Source organism: Desmodus rotundus, chromosome 1 (assembly GCF_022682495.2).
Source record: "Desmodus rotundus isolate HL8 chromosome 1, HLdesRot8A.1, whole genome shotgun sequence".
Lineage (NCBI taxonomy): Eukaryota > Metazoa > Chordata > Mammalia > Chiroptera > Phyllostomidae > Desmodus > Desmodus rotundus.
The window spans coordinates 204,044,870-204,058,599 of NC_071387.1; the positions used below are offsets into that span (position 1 = coordinate 204,044,870).

The 13,730-nt window shown below is 38.0% G+C and overlaps 1 protein-coding gene and 1 non-coding gene across 3 annotated transcripts in view; one reads left to right on the forward strand and one right to left on the reverse strand.

The window, feature by feature from the left end:
- Window positions 1–11,731, reverse strand: part of C6 (complement C6) — a 57,447-nt gene extending 45,716 nt beyond the window's left edge. Inside the window, exons 1-6 of one of the 2 annotated variants that reach the window (XM_045186377.3) lie at window positions 11,565–11,731; window positions 10,579–10,625; window positions 6,004–6,119; window positions 3,947–4,108; window positions 2,393–2,549; window positions 698–842 (exon numbers count right to left, since the gene is read on the reverse strand). In XM_045186377.3, the coding sequence (XP_045042312.2) occupies window positions 698–842; window positions 2,393–2,549; window positions 3,947–4,108; window positions 6,004–6,011 (472 nt within the window). In that variant the 5' untranslated portion in view covers window positions 6,012–6,119; window positions 10,579–10,625; window positions 11,565–11,731. The remainder of the gene's footprint in view (window positions 1–697; window positions 843–2,392; window positions 2,550–3,946; window positions 4,109–6,003; window positions 6,120–10,578; window positions 10,626–11,564) is intronic. The other variant, XM_024578571.4, reaches the window with a different exon arrangement.
- On the forward strand, window positions 4,452–4,562 carry LOC112321220 (U6 spliceosomal RNA). Its single transcript, XR_002976501.1, has one exon. It is a non-coding gene; the product is annotated as a U6 spliceosomal RNA (small nuclear RNA).
- Window positions 11,732–13,730: the final 1,999 nt, after the last annotated feature.

Genomic DNA, 13,730 nt, shown 5'->3' on the forward strand with positions numbered 1-13,730 from the left:
AAGCCTAAAATATTTACCTGCTGGGCCTTCACTGAAAATACTTGCAGGAATCTGATCTAGATTACCCAAAATGCTGAGTGTTAAAGAGCTATTAATTAGCAAGAAAATACATTGATTAAAGAGTATACTCAAGATCTGATTATAATCTAGTGAAAATTAACTGAATTTATAAATCTGCATGGATATTGGCCTTGAAGGGAATGTTGCCAGTATTTGTCATCTTCAGTCTCCTCCTTTGAACCCCTTCAACAGAGCACCCCAGAACCTTGGTCACATCCTGTCTAACCGCCCCAACATAATACCCTCATATCAATATTCTTAGCTTAATAAAGTAGAAAAAACCTTCTTAGTCTGTTGCTGCTTTTCAATTGCTTATTCCGATGATAGATTTGTACTTATTAACAGCCGACTTTTGAAAGTATCTGCCTCCTTCTCCTTTCTCTCTTCCTGCTTTGTAACAGTGTAGAAACCTGGGTACTTGATGAGCAAATGAATCAGGTAAGTCGTCAAGGTGGTTATAGTGAAAGCTCTAATTTCACACATAAATAGCTTGGTAATTGGTGGTATAACACCTCCATCTCACCATGCTTAAAATATGGTGGGATTTCTCTATCACAACTTTTACTGGAGTCCATTGGAAAAACTGTTAGTTAAGCCATTTTTAGTGGAGGCTGAATATTTTCCAAAAGTACATTACCGCTGTCACAACGGAATTTATTCTTGCAGTCAATGTCTTCGATTTTGCAGAGTTTAGATGGAATGCATCGTTGAAAGTTCACCAGGGGCTCAGTGCACGGTTGCCCTCCAAACTGACTGGGGCGCAGCATGGATCTAACCTTAAACTGAGAGAAAAGGAGAGAGAGATGAGTAACTCTGCGGCAGGATGAAAGCCGAAATGTAACTAAGAAGACTGGACTTCTCACGCACAGTAGGGATTTTGACCACAGTGGTGTTTCCTTGATGAACTAATGATTTTTCCGATTCCATTCTTGTGTGTCCTTAAGGAAGTCATCCCTCTCTGGGCCCCAGTTTCCCTAAAATGAGGAGGTGGAGCAAAAGGATTTCTAAGACTTCCAACTCTAAAATCATGATTCTAAATTAAATTGAAATCTAATGCACGGGTATTTACTGAGTGTCTCCTGAGTGCAGATTCTTCTGGGTAATAATAATAACAGCCCTTCCATATCTCAAAGATAGTGTGACGTGAGTGATAAATGTGAAAGGATTTGGGGTTCTTTTGCACAAGGAAGTCAGCATGGAAACCAAGGTTGACACATTCTCTACACTTTAAAATAGATTTTAAGTGGGGAGTAGAACAGAGAGTCGGGGAAGAATAGAAACATGACAGGATTAAAGAGTTCTGACTGATGTCAGAGAAATTTGGTTCAGAATATAGCTCGTACATCCAATAGTGGTGTATTCTTGAGCAAATCACTTAACTCCAAATGAGCCATAACTTCCTCACCTGTAAAATGAGTAAAGGACCACAGGGTGGTGTGAAGTTTGAATAAGGTCATGTATGTAAAGGGCCTAGGACACTTTAGCTCAGAGAGTGGGCACTCCACAAATGAGTTTCTTTTTCTCCCCTAACGTGCAGTTGCTCAGCACCTGCCCTAACTGGGGTTTGCACAGTCAAGGTCCTTACTGATGGGTAAATATTGCAGCTGGGAACAATAAACAAATTGAGGGACTTTCCCAAGGAGAGTGGGGGGTTGGGAAATACGAGGAAGGGCAAAGAGGCAGGCTTTTGGTTAATGTCCCAAATTTCTGTCTGATTTTAAACCTTGGGCTGAAATCCTCATGTTCTAACACCTGCATTTGCTTCTTGGGTTCTCAGTGGCACACACCCGGGCAGTTGCAATACAACTACTGGGGGCAGGATTTCTTTCCTTTTTTTAAAAAAATATATTTATTGATTATGCTATTACAGTTGTCCCATTTCCCCCCCTTCACTCCACTCCATCCTGCTCACCCCCTCCCTCCCACATTCCCCCCCTATAGTTCATGTCCATGGGTCATACATATAAGTTCTTTGGCTTCTACATTCCCTGTACTATTCTTACCCTCCCCCTGTCTATCTTCTACCTACCATTTATGCTACTTATTCTCTGTACCTTTTTCCCCCTATCTCCCCCTCCCACTCCCCTGTTGATAATCCTCCATGTGATCTCCATTTCTGTGGTTCTTTTTGATGGTCATACAACAGTGCAACATGTAAAATGAAACCTTCCATCCCCCCCAAAATTATTAAACAAATTTCCCCCTAGTAGAAGGTGGGAAAGCTTATTTTCAGAAATTGAAGAAATTCAGCCTTTCTGTGATTGTTGAGCCTTTCAGGGAGTCTGAGCCTTCTTATTGTGATTCAGATTTCCTGAGTATGTCCATGTGTTACCTGTTTTTCAACACAAGGGTCACAGTCTGACCATGGTCCGTAATCTCCCAGGAGGCAGTTGATAGGACAAGCTTGCAAGTTACATACTCTGACCTCAGAGAAGACACAAAGCTTGTCACAGTTGTTCTTCATATAGTAATCATTTTTTACTGCATGTCTGTAATAGTGAGGAAAAATCTGCTTAGAATGAGTATATTCACTATGGCTGCAGCCAATAAGAAAAATATCACCATGTATTAACTACAGTGAATGAAAGGAAAGCAGGTTTTCATGAAAAATCAGGGGGATTGGCATTGTGCAGGTCTTACCTCTTCAAGGAATTCAGGAGCAGGTATCTAATTCATGGGGCCCAGAGCAAAATGAAAATGGGGAAGGGGGTGGCTCTTACTCAAAAGTGAAGAATTTCAAGGCAGTGATGGTAGAGCATTAAGCCATGCATGAAGCCCTTCTCGGTGTGGGCTCACACATGGTGCAGCTGGCCCTGATGGAATTCCTGCAAGAGGCTGGACAGGAAAGAGAAGAGAGGAGAAAGTCCCTGCAAATAGCTTAAAAGGTGATAGCACAGTGTGATAGCACAATGGTTGGAATCAGAGTGGTGTGGGGCCAGAGTCGGAGAGAAAGGGACATGAGAGATACTTCTTGAAAAATTCACATGAGTTCTCCAGGCAATAAGGGGAAGGGCACACGGTGGGAGTGGCATGTGCAGAGATGACAGGTGGGCAGCACGACTGGTCTGTGGAGGGTGTGTGGGCTTGTGAAGTACACGATCGGAAGGAACCAGATTTACTGTTGAACTTTAGTTAGTAGGCAGTAAGAGAGCTGCTGAGGGATTCTTCGGTAAAAGACTATTATAAACAAATCTGGTTTTGCACACATAGGGGATGGTTTATTGGAGGAGTCAATTGGTTATTTTAATGAGACTCGCACCACATACGCAAAAATAGTTTTCTAAAATAGATATCTTAAAAGTGCTATAATAGCTAAACCACATTAAATACATGCTTTTCTCCCTCAAGTCATGTGAGCATCTCCATGGAGCACAAACACCCAGCAGATTTTTAAAAACTGCCAGGGACAAGTAGCCTGAATTGGTGAAAAGACTGAATTATTGAACCTTATTAAGTCAACATAGTTTTCCTGCCTTCATGCACATGCCAACAACCAAGCTAATAGTGGGCGGTGCTGCTCGGTTGAGGTCCTGTTGGACTCTAACAAGCAGAAAATTCTCTATAATTCACTCACTCACTGGTGGCGAGGAGAGTTATATGCTGATTGAGTAACAGGCTTCAGTAGTGATTCTAAGTAAATAGTTAACAGAAAATATCACACAGATTCTTAGTTAAATTTCTTAGAAACTCCTCAATTTTATGGAGAGAACAAAAATAGACTTTCATTCAACCTTATGTGGAAAAGATCTCAAACTCCATCCAAATTCATGAGTTCTTATTTTGAGACACACTGTTTTTCCCCATTGGTTAGTATGGTACTTTCGATATTGCACTCGTCTTTGAGGTTGCTAGGGCACACGGGAAAAGCTACGTAGCTCCCACCCACCTAAATCTGCTCTGGATTCCAGTATTGCAGGTTTTTGAGCAGCTGGACCACTCACTCCATGGGTAATGATCACAGTAACAAGCTTGGCTCCTGTCAATCAGAGCACTCAGCAGGATGGAATACAGGATGGAGTGTCTGGCCATGTTTGAGAGGCTCCAGGCCCTGAAAAGGAATGATACATAGTGTGTATCAAAGATGCATTAGTGTAAAGCTTCACAAACCACTCTCTGTTAGAGATGCAGATATTATCTTAGAAAACATCAGCGTCTCCCTGCCTTCCTGGAGGCAAGTTAACACTTATAAACTTACATGTTCGTGAATACAAATCCTATTTCTAAAGAATTTTAGGGCATAGATTCCTGTGGCTACAACCCCCAGTACCAGTAAATTTCTCTGAACTGTTAGTGATAGGCTACAAGACAAAGTACAGAGCATATATTTGAAACCTATTTCATTCCAAAATGGGAATTCTTATATAACCTTATACATTTTCAAAACAACGGTTGTGCTCACTTCAGCAGCACATGTACTAAAATTGGAACGATACAGAGAAGATTAGCATGGAGAGCCCCTGAGCAAGGATGACACACAAATCTGTGAAGCATTCCATATTTTTAATACCTGATGTCAAACTGTATTACAAGGCCACTGTCATCAAAGCAGCCTGGTACTGGCATAAAAACAGGCACATAGACCAATGGAACAGAACAGAGAGTCCAGAAATAAATCCAAGTCTTTACGGTCAATTAATATTTGACAAAGGAGGCAGGAGCATAAAATGGAGCAAAAATAGCCTCTTTAACAAAGAGGTGTTGGGAGATCTGGACAGCTACATGCAAGAATAATGAAACTCGATCACCAACTTGAACCATACACAAAAATAAATTCAAGGTAGATAAAAGACTTGAATACAAGTCGTAACACCATAAAAGTCCTAGAGGAAAACATTGGCGGGAAAATCTCAGACATTCCACACAGCAACGTCCCCTAAAACAGGGGGCCTAAAGGAAAGAATAAACAAATGGGACCTCATCAAAATAAAAAGCTGCATGGCTAAAGAAAACAGCATTAAAATGAAAAGAGAACCAACAGTATAGGAAAACATATTTGCCAATGATACCTCAGACAAGGGCCTGATCTCCAAAATATATAAAGAACTCACACAAGTCCACTCCAGGAAGACAAATAACCCAATTAAAAAATGGGCAAAGGACTTGAACAGACACTTCTCCAAGGAAGACATACAGAGGGCCCAGAGACATATGAAAAGATGCTCAGCATCACTACTATCAGAGAGATGCAAATTAAAACCACAATGAGGTACCATCTCATACCAGTCAGAATGGCCAACATAAACAAATCACCGAACAAATGTTGGAGAGGATGCGGAGAAAAGGGAACCCTAGTACACTGTTGGTGGGAATTCAGACTGGTGTGACCACTGTGGAAAACAGTATGGAATTTCCTCAGAAAACTAAAAATGGAACTGCCCTTTGACCCAGCAATCCTGCTGCTGGGATTATACCCTAAGAATCCTGAAACACTAATCCAGAAGAACCTGTGCACCCCAATGTTCACAGCAGCACAATTTGCAATAGCCAAGTACTAGAAGCAACCTAAGTGCCCATCAGCAAATGAGTGGATCGAAACACTATGGTACATTTACACAATGGAATTCTATGCAGCAGAGAGAAAGAAGGAGCTTATACCCTTTGCAAAGGCATGGATGGGACTGGAGAGCATTATGCTAAGTGAAATAAGCCAGGTGGTCAGGGACAAATACCATATGATCTCACCTTTAACTGGAACATAATCAACAAAAGAAAAAAGCAAACAAAATATAACCAGAGACATTGAAGTTAAGAACAATCTAACAATAGCCAGAGGGGAGTGGGGAGGGAATAGTGGGGAGAGGGGTTTTCAGGAACTACTATAAAGGACACATGGAGAACATCAAGGGGGAGGAGGAAGGTGGGTTTAGCTGGGGTGGGGTAGAGGGATGGGGAGAAAATGCACACAACTGTAATTGAACAACAATTTAAAAAATGAAAAAAAACCTGTTCATTTTGTGTGGGCAGATCCCTCAAGTACATTTCAGTTCTTCATACTTTTCTGGGCCTGGGGCATGAGTTAGGACCATTCTCCTGGAAGCTTTATTCAGTTTCCTGACATCCTGGAAACGTGTTAAAGCAAAAACCAAAAAACTCACAGACACAGACAACAGTATAGTGATTACCAGAGGGAAAGGGGGTGGGGGGAGGTAGAAGAGGGTAAAGGGGGGTAAATAGTGATGGAAAGAAACTTGACTTGGGGTGGTGAACACATAATATACAGATGATGTATTATAGAACTGTACACCTTAAACCTATATAATTTCATTAACCAACATCACCCCAATAAAGTCAATAAAAAAGGAAAAAATACCCAAGAAATTTAAAAAAGAGAGAGAGTTCACTGCCCAATTTACCTCTACTTTCAGGTCATAGAAGTTGGAGCTGGAATAGATCTTTGAAATCTGCAGGGTAAACTCCCTCATTTTATGGGTGAGGAAACTGAGGCTTAAGGAGGTGCATTGACATTGCAGCTAGAAGGCAAATAAGAGCCCATGACTCCTCATTCTTATGTGAGATGTATCCCTTCATTGAATTAGTAGTGATGCTAATTTTTGTGTTACTGGAGCATCTCCCTATTCTTGGAGCTCTGCCTCGCAGACCACAAGAGGACTTTCCAGATGTGAGGGAACGCCAGAGAAAACTTCAACCCGTAGTTCCCACTGGTAAGCTGTGGAGACTTGAGGATTGGGAATTATTGAAAGGAATTTGCAAAGCCATCTCTGCCCCACAATATTGCCATTTTGACCTTTATATCTCTAAGAAAACATGCAACATATTTAAGTACATAGAGAAAATACTACCGTAATTAACATAGTAACTTTCATTTAAAGAAGTAAAATACCTTTTGCCTAATTTCTCTGCCTCAGTTTCATTATCTGGAAAACAGGAATACTACTTTTACCTTCTTCATAAGACTTCTGGTAGAATTCAGTAAGAAAATTCATGTAAGGTGCTTAAAACAATTCTTAGCATGGAATTAGCTTTTAACCCAGTATTGGCTTTTAAAATTAATAATAACACTTAAGAGTGTTGCAAATTTAATTGCAGCAGTTGGTCATGCATTTTCCAAAATTAAGGGATCTTTGAATTACAGCAAATATCAAGTGAAGATCAAAAATATGTTTTGATATTGAATACTCAAAATGCTTTAGACATATGGTTTCAGTTACTTTTCATCTTACAAATAAAATCAGATCCTTGACCATCTTATTGGAAATTGCAATTTCCCATCAGTATTTCATGCCCTCCTTCACTGCTTTGTTTTTCTCTTTTATACACCCCCTCCTATATAGAAATTATTATTGAAGTTTAAATGAATATTTCCTATTCCATTTCTCCACCAGTAGAATGTAAACACCATGGAGGTTAATCTTTTTTTTGCCTGTTTTGTTCATTTTAGCATTTAGAAGAATGAGAGCAAGCATAGTATATAATAATAAATATTGTTAAATTGATTGAGTAGAAGAAAGAGTTTCAAATGGGTTTTAATGAAATGTGAAGAATGAAATTTGAGTCCATACCTACAGAAACTTCTGTGTACTACTCTTAATATTTCTGCCAGATTAAGGATATTTTATAGACTTTAGAAATGAACTTTTCTGTTCAATTGTCATTCACTGTTTTAACAAGAGTGATAATCTCTAGCTTGTGATAGTTGATTGAAATAAAAAACTAGGACTCTTGAGATTCAGATTAATTTTTAATACTGGTAATTCATTTAGTCATATATATATTATTTATATTCCCCCAAACATGACATATGATATATACTCTTCTGCACTTTGCTTTTTGCACTCCATAATACACTTTGAATATATTCTCATAATAACATAGGCATATCTACTTAATTCCTTTTAATGGCTACATAATTTTATTCCATATGGTTGTATTATATTAGATTTAACCATTATCTTAATTGTGGACATTTAGTTTATACACACACTGCAACAAACATCTTTGTAATGTATTTTAGCATAATTCTGTAGTCCCTCCATGGGGTAAACAGGTGTATTCCTAGAAGCAAAATGGCTCAAACAATATGTAAATTTAAAATTTTGATAGATACTGACAATTTGCCTTACTGAAATATGGCAGCTTCCAGTGTCTCAAAGAGTGAGTTTCTGATTACATTTTAATGTGGTTATTTTACACTTCTTAGTTGTGATGAAAAAGTACTTCGGTAAAAAAAGGGGGGGGGTTCATCATTTTATGCATTTTTGTTCAAGTCAGAAGCTTGAGATCAGATATAAAAATTGTTTCTCCAATATGCTCACAAATTAGAGCATTCCTAATAAATAAATCAGTAAACTTTTTGACCTTTCCTACAAGCTCAGAGAAGAATGCTGGAATGAAAGCCACCAAACTCATTGACATATGGCTAAACGTGTGCTTCAGTTTAAAGTGGAATGAGCACCCCTTTGAGTGCCCACTGTGTGCAGCTAGGCATCGAGTGAGATACAGAGAAATAGGATCCATTATCATTGTTAGGGGGAAGGGGTGGACAGACACTGAAGATGCTTCCCGTGTTTTCTATCCAAGCTTTTCTATCCATGTTTTCTATCCAAACTTTTTTCCTCTAACTCATAGATAAGCAGCTACAGTCCAAGACTTTTTAAGTCATTAAACTGAGCATGGCACTTGCCTGGTGATTTTAGTTTTCTGGTAAGTAACTTGCCTGGTTTCCCTCAGCAGCATGGCATCATGGGAGATTAGGACGGGAGTGTTTAGACAGAATTTAGGTTGTGATCAGACAGAAGGGCAGGAGGCCTAAACATCAGACCCAAGTTCAGATTGGATGGTTTGTTTTTCTTTTCTTTCTTTTTTTTGGGGGGGGGAGAATAATTTGTAGGGTAATTTCTTAAGAAATTACAAATTATTCAAGTGACAGATGAATACATTTTCTCATACAAATGAAAATATTATATATTATTTCTTTATTTCCCATTAATTTCTACCTCCTCTTTTCTGAAGTAACCATTATTACCACTTTGATTATATACTTCCAAAACTTTTTCTATTCATTTACATTTAAATACTGCTTTTTTCTTTTTTTTAATTTTAATATTATATTATTTATGCAATTATGGTCCTTGGGAGCTGAAGTTTCTAAACAATGTGAAGTTTCCCTGTTTAATTGCTAAACAGACCACCATCCCATCCTCCCCTCCCCCCCAAATTGGGGTCTTCTTATACAAGACTGCTTCGACAAGGAAATCTAAACAGAGTGTTTGGCTGTTGTTGCTGTTGTTTATTTATTGGTGTTTTCTTACTAGATTTTGAAGAAATGGGTATCTTCCAGAATAATTCTTTCTATTGTAGAGAGAACAAATTCTTAAAGTATATTATGTGCATTCAGCTTGTAAGGGACTGGGAAAGACTGAATTACAGGAGGTTACCAATTCTCGGTTGTCAGTAGACACTGTTTTAACTGCCCAAAGGTTGAAAAGTATAGGTGGATTTTACTTCAGTTACCATCAGAAACTGCAAGCACAGAATCCGGAAACAATATTCTGATGTCCTCTTTGGCTACAACTGTTCCGAGGCAATTGAGAAACTGCTCTAAATTAAGATGGTATGTCAAGGCTTCTCATTTGAGGGGATGCTCACAAAAGAGCGAATTGGCAGCACCTCCTTTTATAACATTTTATTGTTACAAGGAGAAATTATTTTATGTGAAAAAGATAATTTTCATTCCAATAAAGATAATTACTTCACTAAGTTCCCAGCATATAATATCAAATGGTTCCATATTTGTTAATTTTTAATATCTCTAGGCAATTGGGAGATATCTAAAATTTTATGACGACATTTTATACATTATCACATGGTTTCCATACAGACATGGAACGAAAGAAGATGGCTAAGAAAACCTTCCACTGCGGGACCGGCGAAAAGGGCAGCTGTTCTGCAGGTTTCTCATCAGGGACACCCCCTCTTGAACCCTAAAAATCAGGGATCCCATTGAATCACTGGAAATGGCTTTCTGATCATTTGGAGAATGTTAGCATAGGGTGAAGTCAGTCTGGTTTTGACCTGTGACCCTCCCTTGACCGATTTGTCTGCAAGGCAGCTCAGTGCATCTTCTCCAGCAGGTTTATGGGATGATCTCATTTGCTCTTAAATACAGATTCTCCCTTTCCATCCCCTTGTAAACTCCTTGAATCTTTTATTTAATTTTTTCTTCTGTTTATGCCTCAGGAGCTCAAGAAATGATCTACCATTGTTAATGCAGACTGAGGAACCCCCGGCACTTAACTAATCTTTTAGCTAAAGGGTATGTTTGCTTAATTTTTAACCTTAAACAACAAGGTAGTTCTATGGAAGAAAATCTATGTAAGAAACACAAACTTTTGGGTCTTTTGAAATTTAAGCAAAGTAGCTATAGCTAATTTTAAAAAGACAAAGAAATGGCGATCATCCGAGTTAATGTGTTTTACATGTGAAAGGATAAACTTGTTAGAAACACACTCTACAATTTTGAAAGATTAAGATTACAAATGAAATCATTATGTCACTCACCTTTAACACAGAGTTTGTGGTGGCCAAGGAGCAGAATCTGTGAATGCCTGGGGAAACAATAGGTGCTTACAATAAAAAGGGTTTAAACGATAATCCAGGCAAACCTTTGACCCTGTGGCTTACTAGCACAGGGTAATGCCGTTACAGCGCAGAGACCTGGCACACCTACAGTGTGTTACGCAAACATTCTGTGGAAAGTCTGGACTTTGTAAATGATTGCTTCAATCAGCAGTTAACCGGCACACTCCTAAGAGTGAGATACTCCCAGGGACTGGACTTTTCAGTGACTGTCCCAGTTGAGGGCTATCATAGTAAGTCCTGCCACTGCAGAGAAGAGAAATGTCTGACTCCATCGGGGAAAAACCCCTTTAGAATAAACTGCTTAAAATTGCCTCCTCCTTCCCCCATAGGAATGTTTATTTAAAAAAATATAGATTCTTATTATTTTCTGATTATAGAATATTTATTGAGGGAGATTTAGAAAACATGAAGAAGTACAAGGAAAAAGATCAAAATCATTTTTAATGACCAGACAAAACCACTATTAATATTTGGAATAAATACTTCTGTTCTTATAATGTGTATTTGTCTCTGTGTAAGTATACGCATAAACATACATATATAATTTGTAAATGCCATCACATACTTTTTTAAAGATTTAAATGTATAGAATTGATCACATTCCACAGTTTATAGAACCATATCATCCCTGGCCTGTGCAAAATGTTTTTTACTTTATATTACTATTCACCCCCAAGATCTTATTTCATTTCTTTCCCATATTAGTTGCATGTATTAATGTATTTGGTGTTTCTCCTTACATACCATTATTTAGATATATGCGTATCCTTCAAAAATATAGTGTCATTTCCCATGTATTTTTTTTTTGCAATTTACAGAAATGGCATTTGGCTAAAAGTTGTATTTGATTTCTTACTCTCTTGATTGAGCAGTATGCTTCTGAGCCTTACTGAACGTCAACCTACCTGGGCACAGACACCCGGAGTGGGAGCCGCGTCTCACTCACCCCTCACGTAGCGCGCACTCCCATTGCCTGCAGCTCCCTGCAGACAGAAACACAGTGTACTCTTCCCCTGTGAACTTGGGAGAAAATGTCTACACTCTTCCGGGGTGCTCTTTAGAAAAACTGTAGACCTTTACACTCTCACCAGCACCTGCGAGGGCTCCTCAGCAGTGAGTTCTTACCAGCAGTAGCTGTCAGCCAGCCTCCTGCCGTTACGTGGAATCTGTGCCATGTGGCACCTCACGGCTGTTGTTGAAACAGCTTGTCTGTGATCAACAGTGAACTTCAGCATCCTTCATTCTCGTCAGACACTCCAATTTTCGTTATGTAAATTAAGAACTCATACCTTCTGATTATTTTTCTACTATCTTTCTTTACTTGCTTTTGCTGCCTGATTGTCAGGTATGCCCCACACATTCTAGATACTAATGCCTTGTAAATTTTGGATTTTGCAGATTTCTTCTCTCACCTATGTGTTAATTTTACCTATGGTGTCTTTGATTGAACAATCTTAATTTTAATGTAATCTAATATGCTTATTTTCCCCTGATAGTTTTTGCTTTGGGTAATTTTTCTTTCGTTTGTGAAGTTATTTTATTTAAGAAATTGTAGTTTTACATTATATAAGGTATTCTTTAATCCTCTGCTGTTACGCTGTGTTTTACAAATGGTGTATGATGGAATAAAGTAAATTTAAAAAAAACCCAAATTTATCAATTACTAGATGCAGGAAAGCATTTATTAAAACTCAACACTTATTACTGAAAAAAACTTCCATCAAATTAGGAAGAGAAGATAACTTTCTTAATCTGACAAAGAGGTTCTACAAAAAACTTGAGATTAACATCATAGTTAATGGAAAAATACTGAACCTTTACCTTCTAAGATCAGAAGAGAGATAAGAATGCCTGCTATGCCCATTTTTATTCAGTACTATACTGGAATTCCTATCCAGTGCAATAAGGAAAGAAAAGACACAAAAAGCATAACATTGAAAAGAAAGTAAATAAAATAGTATTACTTGCAGATGATTGTGTATGTAGAAAATCACAAAGAATCTACAGACATGTGTTAGAATTAATAAATAAATTTAGTAGGATTTCTGGATACAAGTTTATTATAGAAAAAATTGTTTCCACACACAAGGAAAATTCAATATGATATGTAATTTGAAAAGATTTAAATAACAATGGTCAAGTGGGGTTTTTTTTTTACATCTAATGATGATTCTGCTTTTATAAAAGGTTCACAATATAGCTTGAGGTTGACTAATACGGACATTATGCTAAGTTGAAGTGGAACAAAATAGTGTAATAGAAAAAAATAAAATGAACCCTGGCTGGTGTGGCTCAGTGGACTGAGCGCCAGCCTGCCAACTAAAAGGTCATGGGTTTGATTCCCAGTCAGAGCACATGCCTGGGTTGCAGGCCAGGTCCCCAGTTGGGGGTGTGTAAGAGGCAACCAATTGATGTATCTCTAGCACACATGATGTTTCTCTTCCTCTCTTTCTTCCTCCCTTCCCCTCCCTCTAAAAGTAAATAAATAAAATATTTTTTTTAAAAAGAAAATGATAAGGATTGAGAACATGGGAGCATATATTTTACTTTTGATTCAGCAAAAATCAGTTGTGTGATATTCAATAAGTAGCTTTACTTCATTGAAACTGATTCCTCATTTGTAAAATAAATGTTTTTCATATTTTTTTCAAAACAGTAAAAAATTTTAAAAAAATATTAATTATATTCTCAATATGGAAAACAGTGAAAAAAATATTCCCCAGAAAACTTAAATTTTCACCATGTGGTGGGGAATGATTATCTCAGCAGGTCTAAAGATTCCCTGAAGGAGAGTAGGGAACCACTACTCCCACAACATGCTTTAACATGCATGGTAGTAATGTGCCCCAAACCAGAGTACATCACAACCAGAATATACATATCTGATTTATGGTATGCTTTCTTTCTCCAACACTGTACTGGGACTTTAAAGATAGAAATTTCAGGCTGAGGAAAGCAGAGTGGTGTGTTGAAGACACTTTGGGGCTGGTGTAGCAGATTTACCTTGAGTATGTGAGATGACAAATAGAGAAAATAGTTGATGACTAGAAAGAAACTATATCATTTAAATA